Source organism: Loxodonta africana, chromosome 4 (genome assembly GCF_030014295.1).
Source record: "Loxodonta africana isolate mLoxAfr1 chromosome 4, mLoxAfr1.hap2, whole genome shotgun sequence".
Taxonomy (NCBI): Eukaryota; Metazoa; Chordata; class Mammalia; order Proboscidea; family Elephantidae; genus Loxodonta; species Loxodonta africana.
Genome location: NC_087345.1, coordinates 62,950,034 through 62,966,548, shown reverse-complemented (window position 1 = coordinate 62,966,548; position 16,515 = coordinate 62,950,034). Strand labels below are relative to the sequence as shown.

At 33.7% G+C, this 16,515-nt stretch overlaps 1 protein-coding gene across 1 annotated transcript in view; it reads left to right on the top strand.

Annotated features, from left to right (window-relative positions):
* Positions 1-16,515, top strand: part of TRHDE (thyrotropin releasing hormone degrading enzyme) — a 486,396-nt gene that overhangs the window by 379,878 nt on the left and 90,003 nt on the right. The window contains exons 8-10 of the mRNA XM_003405210.4: positions 3,470-3,535; positions 4,188-4,375; positions 10,200-10,288. Coding sequence (XP_003405258.4) covers positions 3,470-3,535; positions 4,188-4,375; positions 10,200-10,288 — 343 coding nt within the window. The remainder of the gene's footprint in view (positions 1-3,469; positions 3,536-4,187; positions 4,376-10,199; positions 10,289-16,515) is intronic.

Sequence of the window (16,515 nt, the reverse complement as noted above, 5' to 3'; positions counted from 1 at the left end):
TGAAGTGATCCATGTAAGATGCTGTAGAGTGTAGAGACACATGCTAGAGGAAGATTTAGGATGCCAAGTCAGCAAGGGAATGTGATGGGAAGTGGGGGGAGGCATCAAAGATGACTCTTTGGTTCAGGTTCATCAGTAGGGGAAGGCTCCCAAGAAGAGCCCGGAAGGGGGAGAACAATGAGTTCGGTTTGAATATGGCACTTAGTTATCTGTCAAGAATCCAGTGAATATTGGAAAAGCAGCTGTGAACACAGGTACGGAGCTTGGATATGGAGTGAAGTCTCTGAGTTCCAGTTTTCTGATTTATTAAATGATGATTACATTATCTAATTCATAATGTTATGTGGATTGAATATAAAAAATAAATTCACAGAGTGCTAAAAAAGGAAAATATTATAGTTTTCATGTGCTATATTCCTTAATTATTATTGTTAATGATGGTTTTCCTTTTCTTACTTCTGTTACAGTTTTCTAATCATTAGCCTGAGGTGATTAAAAAGATTGTTGTAGCTAGTATCTACTGAATACTTACTGTGTACTAGCCCCTCTGCACTGCTCTAAGCACTGTACATATAGTAAGTCATTTAATACTCATAAAAACTCTGTCCGATAGGTACTTTTATTATTCCAGTTTTATAGAAGAGAAGACAGGCACAGAGAGGTTAAGCAACTTGCCCAATATCAAACAGCTAGTGAGTACTGGAGACTGGATTTGTACCAATGCGCTCAGGCTACAGTTCCTGACACTTTACTATGTATGTTGCCTTTCTCTGTAGGTAGATATATCAGAATACATTTTTGTTTAGTACTCTTTTAATTTTTAATCAGTTTATACTGCTGGATATGTCCCTTAAGAATATCCAAGTGATCATCTTTGTGTATTCTTTTTGATAACTGTATTATTTCTGAAAGACCTAGGATAGATAGCCCATGATTCTTCTTACAGCTGATATTAAAACATTATATACATTACACTACTTTATATCATAATGTCATATCTATTGCTGATTGGCTTTCACACCTATAAATATAAGCATAGATTTGTATTTCAGTTTCATATCCAGTCATTTTCATATTCATTGACTGACTGGTAGGTTTGAAAGGAACTTAAGTCTTCTTATTCAGTCATATACCAAGTGTTTAAATTTATTTTGCCAACAATTTATGGTTGTTGGACCAAGGCTTTTCAGTTTCAGTCACAGGGACCTGCTCAAATTACATCTCATTATTTTCAGTTGTTCTCAGTTGTCTTTGGTCCATCACTGTTCCTCCATCACCTAGAAAGGTGCCTGGCACATGCTAAGTGCTTCAGACATTTTGTGTAAATGGAAGAACAAATGATGTGTAAATGGAGGAACAAATGACTGACATGCTTCCTAATAAGCATGTTCACTATCCTTTAAGTTTCTTTGTAATTCTACAAAGATGAAGCAAAATTCTTGATTCAAAATATGCATATTGTTGTGCAAGAGAAAGGCTAGAATAGCTAAGGAAAACATATTTTTAGAAAAAAACAGTTGACATATATAGAATTCCAATAACGTGAATATTGGGGCTGCTGGGATTCCAAGACAACATGCTATCTCTTCCCTGGACATCAAGCCAGGCATGCTAGGAGCTGCTTCTTAAGCCTGGGTCATTGCTATTTCAGCCTGGTCAAAACTTAAATTTGAGCCTTATTCTGAATTAGGGAGGGAACAAAGAACTCAAGCTAATAATTAAAATCGAGCCAAGAGCCAATTCATACCAAGTTGGACAGTCTATAGCTTTTATGATGTCTCCAAGGGGAAACCTGTAGTTCCATACTGATCCTTTCAAGGTCAAGTCACTGTTCCTTTGCTCCCCATTTTGTATTATCCTAGCAGGGCTCTCCATAAACAGAATCCAATATTAAATCATTTTAAATACTTTTTTTTTGTAGGATCACGTAAATAAAATTCAAATTTATGTTTCATGATTTCTGCTATTCTTAAATTTATTCAAATGACCCCCCCCCCAAAAAAGAATGATTTGATAATAATTTTGAGGGCTAAATCTGAAATAATTTATTTAAATCCTGGTTCCAGGATTCAGATAAAAAGTGCTTCCTAAGTCCTGTCCAAAGCTAAAATTCAGATTCACATTGGTTATTTAAGGATACGTATTTTCAATAAAGTTATTCGTAACACCTCTTGACGACAATGAATTTGTGGCTGCTTAGTCAGTGCTGGACATTTCTTCTCTAGGCAGCTGATTAAGTGGGAGTTGCCATTTGCTGTGCTGTGAGTTGCCCACAAAAGTGGAATCTGTCACAGGTGCTACAATTTGTATTTCAGAAAATTTGCTTCCCCAACTTTAACTATCCCGAAAGTATTCCACTTTACATAAAGTACTGAATGGAGCCAGCAATTTTTTCTTCAGTTTCAGTACTATAATATAAATTAAGATTTTGCCTATTACCTACATGTTGTAGAGGTGAAGGAATTTCAAATGAAATAGGAGACTTTGTTTTACAACATAACATATTTTCTTTTCATCCCCCCACTTTGAAATCAGAAAAACTTAACGCCCAGTAATTATAAGTCAATGACACATTCACAAGGACATAAACCATACCCCATAGAAAGAAACAAGACCTGAAATCAGAAAGAAAGCTGTGTAGATTTAACTAATGGTTGGGAAGTCCTAAGCTCAAAAATGTTAAATACATTTAAAACTCATTTTTTAATGAAATAATAATGTCTGCTTCAAATTAATGAAAAGCAGCATTCATCATTTTTGTAATAGGCATCTCTCCTGTGCAGAGATGCTAGGAAAGGTTGTAGAGACAGTCCTCCTTCTTGGCAAAGCAATTCCTCTTAACTGATTGGCTTTTTCATTGCCAAACAGGAGGCACTGGGAAACACCACGTGCTCTGTGGCTGAATAAACAAAAAATACCCGATCCCAACTTGACCAAACTTATCAACTAGGTATTCTGGTAAAGTTCACACATAAGCACATATTTTTTTGCTGTGGAATCATCCTTGGGATGTAAGTTTTGATTTCAGTCAAAAAAAGTAAAGATTTTCAGCATAAACCAAAGTTCTTTTTTTTATTCCATAAAAGAATTTTCTAAAATACTGTAATATAAAAGCCCAATAGATAAGTTTCCACTAAATATTTCACTGGAAAGTGATTTTCTTCCAATTGGCTGAGGCTGACTTGATAAATAAGGGGAAGATCTTTGATCCCAGAAATCCATACGTGATTACGATTTTGAAAATCATTTTTTAAAAGATTACTATTGTTTGAGGACTTAATTAGAAAATATGTTATTGTTAAATCTCTTTGGAATATTTTAGAATTAGATTCTTAATCTTTTTGAGTCTTTCTCTTCGTATTAACGCAATTCCAACAAATAGAATTGGTTTAATTGAATTGAGAAATGCGTGTGTTTACTGTAATTGTTTAGCTTTTGAATTGTAATTGCAACTTTATCTTCTTCGTAGGATTATTTAACCATTCATAAGTATGGCAATGCAGCCAGAAATGATCTCTGGAATACACTGTCAGAGGTAAAGTATAGGCAGCTTGGACACCAAAACCTCTCCTTGAATATCTGAATTGAGTTTATAAAGCATTCATAACTTTGACACTGACAGTTTCTTTTCACTTTGTCCATTTCCCTTTTTTCTCATATTGCTTACTTGTTTTCTTTTTGATATATTATAAAGATAATGGGATTTAAATTTATTTTAACTATGAATGGTAGTATAAGATACCTTGCCTACTTTCAAAAATGAGAATATTTCTGAAATATAATTTTATTATGTTCAGTCAGGTATCCATACTTAAGTGAGGAATATTGAAAGTTTTAAAGAGATATCTCCTTCTATCTATGAATGACAAATATTTAAATGTGCCTACTAGGCACACTGGGGATACTTGATGATGCTGCCAAGTACTTACTTTGCCAGTAAAATGTATTTTATCCTCCATTATGTAAAAACTTTAATGCTAATAAAACTCCCATTTCTTTATACACATGCATGAAGCTTAACTTAAGGTGAGAAGATTAATTTTACTAGCACATTATATTAGCCTCCCTGATTTTAAGTATTTCATATTTTTAGGTAAATTGTAAAGACAAAAATGAAAATGGTTTAATGTTAATTATGTTTAAAATTCATGCTTATAAAACGAATTTATACAATTTTGGTTATAAAGGCTTTAAAAAGGAATGGAAAATATGTAAATATACAAGAAGTAATGGATCAGTGGACGCTCCAGATGGGCTATCCTGTTATCACAATCTTGGGAAATACAACAGCAGAAAATAAGATAATAATTACCCAGCAACGTTTTATTTATGATATCAGTGCTAAAACCAAAGCACTTGCACTTCGAAATAACAGGTACAACTCTCTTTTTTATTTACATGAAAATACTTGGTTTTGTTCTTTTCACTTTGCATTTTTAGTATTTGTAAAGCTTTGATAACGGAATTCCGCAATGTTGTAAGTGAAGAACTTTTTTTTTCTTTATTTACATATGCTATTTTTGTTTTGATTCCTCTTACTACTGCCACCCCCAGGATATTTTAAACCACAGGTTGACAGAGTACCAGAGTCATTTTGTTTAGGAAGACAGAATGTTAATTTATTGCAGTAATTTTAAAATATAAGGTGTGATTTTTCTTTTTTTTACTTTTCCTTAGAATGTTTGTTGAATCAAATTCAAGAAAGGTAAGGTGTGTTGGAGTGAATTGCATAGAATTGGACACACTGAGATTTATAAAACAAAAGAGAACAAAAACAAATAATCTAGAAAAACCTATTAAAAGGAAAAATAATGTCTGAGCCAAAAAATCTCAAGCTAAATACCTTAAGATGATCTAAGCATCAGTGCCACTTAGTCCCAAAATACATTCTCTTTCCCTCATTTTTGGTGTTTAAAACTACTAAACAGACAACATACATGGAATTTTGATTTGCTGTTACTTTAACTTTTTTTGAAACTCTTACTTAATTACTGCTAATTCAGCATGTACCAGTTATTTCTTATTTTTCTATTTCATATTTTCTGGCTATTTTATGTTTAAGTAAAGACTGAGCCAAGGAAAGAGAGTAGAACTTAAACTAGCCAGTTTCATTTTTTATGGGGTGTCCTGGTGAAAGGTTGGTGGGGCTGAGGGGAGGGGAAATACAGAGGTTAAAAGTAATAAATAAAATAATGTGTTTGCATTAAGTTACTCATGCTCTCTTCTATTACCTTGAGAAATTAGGAGTCTGATTTTATCATCCATCAATATGTGAGAGATCTGGGGTACATATTAAATTTACTTTGCTATCTCTTAGATGACTGGATGTCATTCCCAGGTAAGCTAGCTCCGAATAGAAGTGAATAGACGTGATTGAGAGAGTCATGAATGTTTTCTGGGGGTTAAATTTAGAATTCAATTTAAGAAAACATTAAATCTTAAATCCTCTTCTTGAGATAGGTATAGACATAAGTATAGGCACAGGCATAGACATAGGCATAGGCATAGGTATAGGAAAGGGCTTTCATGTCACAACTGTTAAGCACTGAGCTGCTAACTGAAAGGTTGGCAGTTCAAACCCACCCAGCCATTCCGCAGGAGAGAGACCTGATAATCTGCTTCCATAAAGATTACAGCCTAGAAAACCCTATAGGGCAATTTCACTCTGTCATATGGGGTCGCTATGAGTCAAAATCGACCCAATGGTACCTAACATGCATATGGGGACACGTATAGGTATAGGCATAGGCATACCATGATAGGCCTTCAACAATTTGTCGTTTGCAATTAAACTGCTTGAATCTGTGGAATACTGTATTTCCCTTCCACACTGTCAGGGCCTGACTCTGTCACTGTTTCTTCACCCAGCCTGGATCCCCCACAGCTGCCAAATGCTGCTTCTGAACTTCCACCGTCTGGCCCTAGGCTAAACATGTGTAGACATCATCACTGGCCTTGCCAGGAAGTACATAAAAACTACTTGACTGTGGCAAAGTTAGATTCAGGCCATGCCTTTGAGAATGATCAGTCTGACACAAACCTCACTGATGCAGAAAAACATAAAGGACACGCAGATGACAGAACAAATATTGAACAAAAATACTCTGTCAACCTGTAACATGCATCAGATATATCAGCCAGGGGTATTACTCTCTAAAGGGAGAATTTCTCTCAGACTGTATAAGTGTATGTAACATACACAGCTTTGCTTTTGCTGGAGTTATAAAATCATGTGGACGGTTTTGAACCTGAGAACTTGGCATATAAAAAATATTGAGTAAGATAAAAGGAACCCCGGTGGCGCAGTGGTTAAATGCTCGACTGTTAACTGAAAGGCCAGCAGTTCGAACCCACCAGCTGCTCCATGGGAGAAAGATGTGGTAATCTCCATCCGTAAAGATGACAGCATTGGAAACACGATAAGGCAGTTCTACTGTGTCCTATTGGGTCAGCATCAGTCAGAATCCACTCAAAGGCACACAACAACAAGATAATACATGCCATTCCATTAATCTTAAAAAATATATATATTTTCTATCTATTTTGAAACAATACATCTCTCTTGAAAATTTAGTATTCCATGTTTAGATTATTGATCATTTAATTCACATTAACACTAACATTGTCGTCAAAGTTTAAAAAGCAATTCCATCTGCATAGCCTCCCTAGCTCTTTACAATGCCAGCACAGTAGATGTATTAAAATTACCAGCCGTATATGCCAGAAATCCTGGGAATTACGGATAATTTCTGAAACAGTGCAATAGATTTTTTGTGCTGATTTTTCTATGGAATAATTAATTATCATTACCACATGCCTAGAATATTTTTAATGTATACGGTAATTATATTTTCCACATGTAGTATGTAATACTTATATGTCATAGCTGTAGTCACATAGAAAGGAAAGATCTTTGACATTACTGATAATTGCATAAAGTTAGTTACTGTGTTAGGTAATGGAGCCCTGGTAGTGGTGGTGCAGTGGTTAAGAGCTACTACTGATAACCAAACGGTCAGCAGTTCCAATCCACCAACTGCTCCTATAGTGTCGAGTGGGAATCGACTTGATGGCAACAGGTCAGTTAATGTGTATAAGTGTGTAAAGTATTTGTTAGAATTTGGATACACAGGAAGTTGTGAATTTTTTAGTTTTTTTTTGTGCAGTTAATGAACTACAATGTTAAGTAATGTCTCCTCATTTGCTGTGGAACTTCCCAGAGTCCTGTATTACAGGGAAGTCTACCTATTTCCACAGCCATACATTCCTGCTCTTATTGACCACAGTGGGAGCAATCTCTAGAGAGTTTTTCTCGAAGTCTACATTAATGCTTTATTATTTAGTAGAAAATTTTTTTTGTAATCATTTCTCACTCGAGCTAAACTTCACTGATTCTTTTCTACCTTAGCATGATCATTAGAATAAACATTGATTTATTATAAACATGTGAACTACTGATGAGGAGAGCTAGTCTTAGGAACTATTAAAGGAAAAAATATACTAGGGGAACTTTGGAAATGCGTGTTTTGTTTTGTTTTTGGATTTTTGTTTGTTTTTGGCTTAAAAACAGATATCCAAATTTCAAGTTAAATGTAAGGAGGCAGAACACAATCTAATTTCACATTTTCATTTTTCTGATCCCTTTTTAAGCATGACATACTGCAGCCTTAGGTTTCTTTACAGGATACCACACAGGACTCTTCACTTAACTGCGTTTAGTGTCTTCTAACCTTTTAAGTTGTAATCATAAAACAACATCATTATCATGCTTTCCTTGATTTTCAAGTGAAACTTATAAAAAGACCAAATACATGTTGTTTGGAAAGATGAAAAATAACTTATACGCTACTGACAGTATAAAAATAAAAAAAATATATATATTTTTGACAGTATAGCAATCCAAAAATGAATATAAATTTCAGACCTGCTTGGTAACCTCTAGCATCTAATTTGTCCTTAGAAACAGGTATAGATTTTGGTTTTGGCAATAGATACAGAGTGAGAAAATCATTAGGAAAATATGGAAGTCAGTTTTAAAAACTTTACCAAATGCCCCAATATTTGTATTCCAACGCCTCGTACCTTACTTGCATCTGAACATGTGCTGAAATTACTGCCTTTTAGGAAGTGCCCTGTATTGGCTCAAGTGACATGTGGTTATTGATATGGGTATCTTTTTCTTGTATTTTAGTGGCTTTTGCTGAAACTCAGATAGTGAAACATACCCGTTTTGCCTCATAATCTTTAGTTATTTAGAAGAATACAGTTTAAACACACACACAATTATAAATTTATATTAGGGCCAAATGATGCTACAAAAAAAAACTAACAAGAAAGGTAAAATTATCCTTGAGGATCTTCAGATATCCTCAATTTTATGTATTGATCGATGCTTATTTGACTTCACGATTTAGGTTGAGCTAACTTGATGTGGAAGATATATACTTAAAAGTCAAGTTGATAAAGTTACATAATCTATTCTTACCAATAGGTTGGTCTTTTATTTTGCTTATATTCAATCCAATTGGAAAGGAATTGGTTGAATCCCTTCCATTTCTAGGCTTTTGCATGTATACAAAAATGAACCTGTGTTTTAACTAGAGAATTAGATCCAGAGTTAGGTGCTGTTGCCTCTTAACTTATTCCAGTTAACTGAAAGAGATTCGTTATATTTAGAGAAGAAGAGCTGTTAAAGAAATAAAGCAATTCCCTGTGCCTTCCTTACAGTGAATCTATCATCAAATATTTATGGCATATTTTTAGTTGTATGTTAGGAGCTTGGAGGTATTTGTTAAGGAACTTACATTGTTCTTGTTCACTAACTTCTATCTGAAGAATCAATATAGCCTTGGCTACTATAAATTGTTCTTTACCTGACCAATTATGTGGGGTCAATTCCAGTAGAACACGGTGTCTCCACATAGTTGGCATTCAAAAATGTTTCTCTAATTAAGCACAGCATACAATTTTAAAATTCAGAATCTTAAAGATATGATTTTGACTTTTCATGTTGGAGATAGTAGTTGTTATGAAATAATGAATTTTTTCCTCTCTCCCATCTGGACATTTTACTGTTACTGAATTCGTGCTTATTAATTGTGAATGGGAGAAATGAAATGATAAAACAATCAAGTTTCACTGGACAGATTCAGAGATGTCCTTCTCTGTATCCGCAAAGAAGACATGTTCATTATTCTACTCTACCCCAGGCATGTTCCCTGATTCTCAATTCTCTACTCACTCTTCCAGTTATTGAGCTGACACAGTGTCTCTGTTTACATTACTAAAATAGAAAAAAAGTATTTTCCTATGCTAGATGTTGTTGTCTACTCCTGTTGCTAATGGTACAATGATAGATTGAAGAAATCTGGCTATATTTCAAGAAAAGAAACAAAATATAGTCCTTGGACTTTTTGTAAGACCATCTAGCATTTCTCTGACTAGTCATTTGAGATTAAATTGATATTACTTCGTGTACAAGTGTAGGCCTCAATTTTTACCCTATAAAGAGACAAATATTAGAAAACGTCTCTCTTTAATCACTGAGACCCACAGCTGATCACTGCATGTTGGTGGATGTTCTGCCAATCCATTTGGAAATTCCACTTAAAAAAACAGAACATAAAGTGTATCCCACAGTGTTCTTTGTATTGATATGGATTCTAAGGGAATCTGATTAGTTTTATTTTTAGTTCTCCTTGGCTGAGTAACCTTAGGTATGCCGTATTAACCTTTATGCAAAATATGAAATAGGGTCTCTCAGAATAGTTAGAGAAATAAATAACGAGAATGTTGAAATGTAAATGCATGAAACCACTGAAATGTTTATTAATCTCATATAGAAACAAATAGAAATGAGTTATTTTTAGACTTTAATCAATATATGCTGTGGATCATATGTATAGAGTTTAGCCACTTGTAATTCCTAATGCAAAATGAAAATCTATTTTTTTGGCAAGATAAATTCTTTATTAGCACATCCCTTCTGCACTGGAATTAAAACCCTTAGAGGCTAAGCCTTCTAAGTGGCATTGAAAAAGTGAATTGGTCTTCTTGGCTTAGTATTTACTTTTATGATGCAGAATTTTTTTTTAGTCCCTCTAAAAATGAGTAATAAAAACCACACAGAAGGTGTACAGAGAAAAAAAATTTTAATATATAACCATTTTTATTCTTAAAGCTTCTCTTTTATTTTGCAGTTACCTGTGGCAGATTCCATTAACCATTGTGGTAGGAAATAGAAGCCGTGTGTCTACAGAAGCAATTATTTGGGTGTCTAACAAATCAGGTAAAATATATATATTCTTCCCTGAGGAACAATTTGGTTTCAGATAATTGTTTAGCAACTTAACCTCTGGTTTCAGGTGTTATAAAAAATGTGAATAAAGACAAATGGAAAGAGAAGATGGAGAAATGATAATCACTTCTACAAAATTAGAAAGAATAACAGGATCTCTTTAGTATAATTTCTAACTCATCTAATTTTGCTCTGCCGATATAATTCTTGTTGATTTGTTTCTTTGACGGTGAAGAGAAAATTTTAAAATGTTTTTGTAGGACTCATCTTAGCAGTTTTAAGCTGTATAATTTTATAATCACAAATGTAATTAAAATATAAGCAGAGCTCTCCATAGAACAGTATATCAAATACTGAAACACAAGCCACACTTTTAATCCCATTTCCTTATCTTCTCATTACCAGACTGTCTCTTTAAGGGATGGGGGAGGAAATATCCCTCATGGAATTAGATAATTATTGGTTAGAAGAGAGGGGCCTTGGTATTTCATCAAACCAAACCCTACATAGGGTCAAACCTCAAAGAGCAGAGAAAGAAGAGGGAGATTCTATTTTTTTCTAAATATCTTCAAATAAGATAATGGCCTTTTTCAACTCACCGTCGGAAAGCTGTTTCTTGAATCCAATCTAAATCCTTCATTCTGGAGCATGAACCAGGTCCCTTTTATTTCTGTTTTCCACTGAATTGGAGAAAAAGCCAATTATCATCTTTTATGAAACACTCAAACATAACGATTGTAAGGATGGCACAGGACCAGGCAGTGTTTTGTTCTGTCATACATGCGGTTGTTATGAGCCGGAACTGACTTGATGGCACCTGACAACAACATCGTATAACACTTCGTTGGTATTAAGATGGTTAAATATTTCTACATTTTGTTTTTCTCCTTTCTGATGTGCTGCTAGATGGTGATATCTTACTATGTCATAAGCATAATTTTAAATATCCACAAATCTTTTTTTTTTTTTTTAATAAAGTGAGGTATATGGCACAGTTCTACTCTGTCTTATAGGGTCGCCATGAGTTGGAATCAACTTGATAGCAATGATTTTGTTTTTTTGGCTTATAAATAAATAAATAAACAAGTAAACAAACATTTGTTTCTTCTCCTCAGTCTTGTAGAAAGGGGAGATTTAAGTACTCAAAATAAATACATGCATACATACACGGAAAAGTGCTTAAAGCAAAATCTAATCTGGTTCCCAGAAATATAAACTCTTGTAGTTACAGGTAGGTTTTTATTCAGAATTTCGTGTTGTTGTATTTTTAATCTGTGATCATATATTATGAAAATGCACGCTTTCACTTAAACCCATTGTGTATAAAACATTCATATGTAAAGTGGTGAAGCACTGAAAGGCTTATTTTGAAATTTATTGGTGTTTCTCCTTGTACACTATTTATTATAATCTATTATTTTAATTTCTTTGAGTTGGTATTTATATCATGATTTTGAATTCACGCCTACAGTATTATTTGCCTTTATGCTTCTATCTTATCACCATGTAGTGGTTTTATTTACCTACATAATTTGTTATGACACAGTGAGTAAAAGCAGAGAATTGTTACTGTAATTATCCAGCTATTGAATGACGTCATCCCTCCATAGGATTGCTAGAAGCATGGAATAGAGTAGTCATCAGAAATAAGGTAAAACTTTTCACTTTGGATGGTCTGGTGGAGATGAAAAATTTAGAGGCGTGTAAAGATACTGATCAAACATCTGGATCAGCCCACAATTTCGTTATTACGGAGTAGGGGGTACAGGATGTCAGTTCTTCTTAGGTAACTACCTTGGATCCATTTCCTCTTACCCCATACAAAGTATTGATGATAGTGTAAGCCTTTCCTCGACCAGTAAACACAGGGTATCATGTTTGAGAGGTTATTTCCCTTTATGATCTTTCATTATTAATCAGGAATAATGAAAAGATGTCATTTCGAAATAATATTAATATGAATGATTGCTATAAACAGCTGCACAGCTTGCGTGGTTCGTAACTCAAGGAGATGCTATTTACATAGGTGATAATATAAATGGCACATCCCCACCCCGAAGCTGTACAGTTTGTGAACTTCACAGTGTAATGCGTCATGGTGCTTTAAATCCTAGTAGCTATCTTCTAGAAGTTTGATGTAAGTATTGTCACACTTGAAATGTTGAAGCTTTTTGGGGATACCCCATACCAAGTAAATTCTTTTTCGTATATCATTTGAAAACTTTACGAAATGCACAAATCTGGAAGACGGGTTCCAAGAGAAATCTAAAAGAAAAGTCATCTTTTTTGTTTTGCCTTTTCATTGTCATTGTAACTATATACAATTTTATCTTGAAGTCCTTCATGCCAATGATTACTAGGAGAAAACTGACACCAGACAAATGTTAGGTAAAAAAGAAAAGATTGGTAACTCTTGACTCCTTTTTTTTTCAAAATAAACCAACTAATATCAATGAAAATTATTTCTCCATACAGGCATGAAGAAAATATTATGATCAATTGTTATAAATATATGTAAAAAAAACTCCCCATTTTAATTATAACAGCCAGATCAATGTTTTTGTAATTTTTCATTGCCAGTGGTGATATAGATTTGATCTCACAAGCTAGTAAGGCAAAGCCATTGGTGAATATTATGAAGATAAATTTGATTTGCATCATCATATATTCTTGACAGTTGAATTTTTTTTTGAAAACTTTGGATGAATATCTAATTATTTCTGAGAGAGAGCATAAATCATTTAGCCTAAAAATATTTTTAAACCAATTTTTAAGTTATTAAAAGCAGGTTGAAGTGTTTTATCTCTTTCACTTGTACTATGAAAATACTGAGAGTGCAGACATTTATATATGTAGTAGCTTGCATATTGACTGGCTCTTCAATTAATGGGGAATGGAAGGGAATAAATTTAATGCCAAATCTTAGGAAAGGAAAGATTCAGAAGAAAAGAAAGCGATCCTGAAAATTAAAAGTAAATATTAAAAATAGCCTAATGCTGTAGTGCTTTCCTCAAGCATTGACTCATTTGAGACTCACAGCCTTTAAAGTAACATTATTTTTATCCTCATTTTAAAAATGAGGATATTAAGACCTGAGAAGTAACTTGGCACAAAGTTAGCTGGGTAGTTAGGTGAAGAGCTGGGTCTAGGAGCTTGATTTTCTTCTCTTAAAGTATTCCCAGCCCTCCTACCATCACCACTCCCCACCACATAGATAAGATTGTAATAATTAATTAGGAAGCTTTGAAGATCAGTTAATTATTCAACACACTGTCATTGGGTATATGCACAAGGTTATTTACAGATCTTTAAAACATGATCTCATTTAATTCTCTTAAGAGTCCAGGGAAAAAACCAATATGCATTGTTGCTGAGTTTGTCTCACATTGTTGTTTTTGTTATCCAGGCTGACATTTTTCTCTTCCTCTCTTTTCTTTTTAATTATGATACTTCCGCAATCAGCCAAGGTTGAGTAGAAATACCGTTTTCTCTCTCTCTCTCTCTCTTTTTTTTTGGTTTCCTGTGAAGGAATTACAGCAGCTGAAATCTTTTAAAATACCAACTACTTGGTATCTTGATATAGTCTAAGTCTTGTGCCATTTTGGGGACATTCTAAATATAAATTTTAATTATTATTACCATCCCTCAAAATATAGCTTCCATACTTTTTATTATGGTACCCATCATACACTGTACCTCATTAGGCCGTTGGAAAAGATCTCTTTAAAATTCATTGCTTGTCATTAGTTAATTTGAAGAATATTGTAGGGATATAATTAACTTGAACCAAAAAGATATTTAAAAATCTATTACAGATCTTTCAAGGGATTATTTCTCTAAAGATCTCATTTATACTAAAGGCATAAAAATATTCATGAATAGTAATAACCTTCAGGATTTAATTATCAATTTAGTAATGGCATACTTAAAAACAATAGATGCCTGCCATTTTAATTCTGACTAGACTACGTAAAAGGAATAGGAATCATTCACCTTATTTACATATACATATTCATTTTAATTTGACTGTACCTATAAATTTTTTAATGGTACAGTTTTATAAATTTTTTAATGGAGTAGGTTTAAAAACTAGAGCCAAATTTTTTTTTTTTATATAAATTTTTGAATGGAATAGGTTTAAAAACTAGAGCCAAGTATATCAGATGGGCTTTACAGAAAATGTGAACAGGAAATAACTTAAAAAAAAAATAGATTTAATCATAAGAAGTCATGACCATTTCAAACCTATATCATTTGTTCATATATTAAACTTGATATTTTAATGTTGCAACTTAAAAAAAAATGACTTCTTAGAAAAAATGATCAAAGTTGCTCTTACTCTGAGTGAATTTAATCATAGTTTTAATATTTCTTTTTAAGAAAAAATCATAGTATACTTACAGACACATGAAGACAGAGTTATGGTAATTCAGGAGAAATAGTATCCTCAATATTTCAATCTTAATTTTTCTTCACTGAAGTTAGACATGATTAATTAAGATTTCCCTTTATGAAGTTAGTTTTGTTTTACATGCATATTTTATTGTTAATTTTTTTCTCTTGTCATTTTTACATCTATAAAATGGGGTTGATATTCTAAAGTGTCTTTGTAACAGTTGTGTAGATGAGCATTGAAATTTTGGAAAAATATGCAATTATAAATTTTCATAAACCTAGGAAGAAATTTGTTTTAGAACAATACTTGATACATTTATTTTCCTAAATACCATGATTTAAAAAAAAGCTGGCAAAATCTCAAATTAAGAGAAATAGCTCCCCTTTTCCACTGAATCATAAAATTGAAAGGGACCTTAAAGGTCACTGTCTGGCCCTCATGTTACAGGTAAGGGAATTGAGAGCTAAAGGGAAGCAATGACCTAAGTTCAAACATTTACGTGTAGGAGAGCCCGGTTTCTTGTTTCTATTCTAATTCTCTTTCCAATGCCATTTTTTGCCCTTTCAAATCAATACAGGAATGTGAAAAATGTGTATCATATTATAGTCAAAGTGTTATACCACTTTGACATAATGAAACATAATGAAATAGAAAGGACACTGAAGTCAGGAGACCTGAGATGGACCATTTTCAGCTTTCTTGGACAATTCGATTAACCTGCCTGAGCCTCAGTTCTTTATCTGTTGCAGCGCATGCTATATATATAAGGATGGCAAAAAATTGAAGTGCTATTGAAAACATTAAAGATTTAATTTTTTGTTCAATATACTTTTGTATTTAAGTATATTTTATTGTACTGTAATTTTTGACAATTAATCATTGGTAACATATTTGGACTTAGTAGGACACCCATTCCAGATCTGAGCAATTAATGGTTGGTCATTAAGGTCCACACAATAATTTTTGTGGTATAATCTCTTCCTGTGTGGCTTCTACTTGAAAGAGAGTACTCTCTGTAAATGTAGTCCTTTAGGGAAGTAAAGGAAAAGCCTGTCTTGGAGTCTGATGTTTAAAACCCTGATAACGGAGTGAGAGCTAGAGGTTGTGTCCCAGGTTCAGATGTGATGCATATGGTTTCTGTGATGCATTTTCTGGTTTGAGTCATCGTAGAAATTAAACAGAATAGTGTATTTTCTTTGTTCTCCTGGCTGTCAGACCCTTCCAAGTGTAGGCTTTGATGTTGAGTTCTCTATAAAAAAATAGTCCTGCAAATATATATATGTATTTATATATATATAAATGTTGTTGTTAGGTGCTATCTATGAGAGCCCTGGTGGTGCAGTGGTTGAGAGCTCAGCTGCTAACCAAAAGGGCAACAATTTGAATCCACCAGCATCTCCTTCGGAACCCTGTGGGGCAGTTCTACTCTGTCTTGTAAGGTCGCTATGAGTTGGAATCGACTCAACGGCAACGGACATTTTTGGGTTCTACCATGTGTTGTAAGTCATAGCTACTGTATAGGACAGAGTAGAACTGCCACCTAGGGTTTGTAAGGAGCGGCTGGTGGGCTTGAACTGCACGTCTTTTGGTTAGCAGCCAAACACTTAACCACTGTGCCACCAGAGCCCTATATATCTTATATATATATTTATATAAAACCCATTGCCGTCGAGTCGATTCTGACTCATAGAGACCCTTTAAGACAGACTAGAGCTGCCCCATAGAGTTTCCAAGGAGCACCTGGTGGGCTTGAACTGCTGACCTTTTGGTTAGCGGCCATAGCACTTAACCACTGTGCCACCACGGTTTCTATACATATATA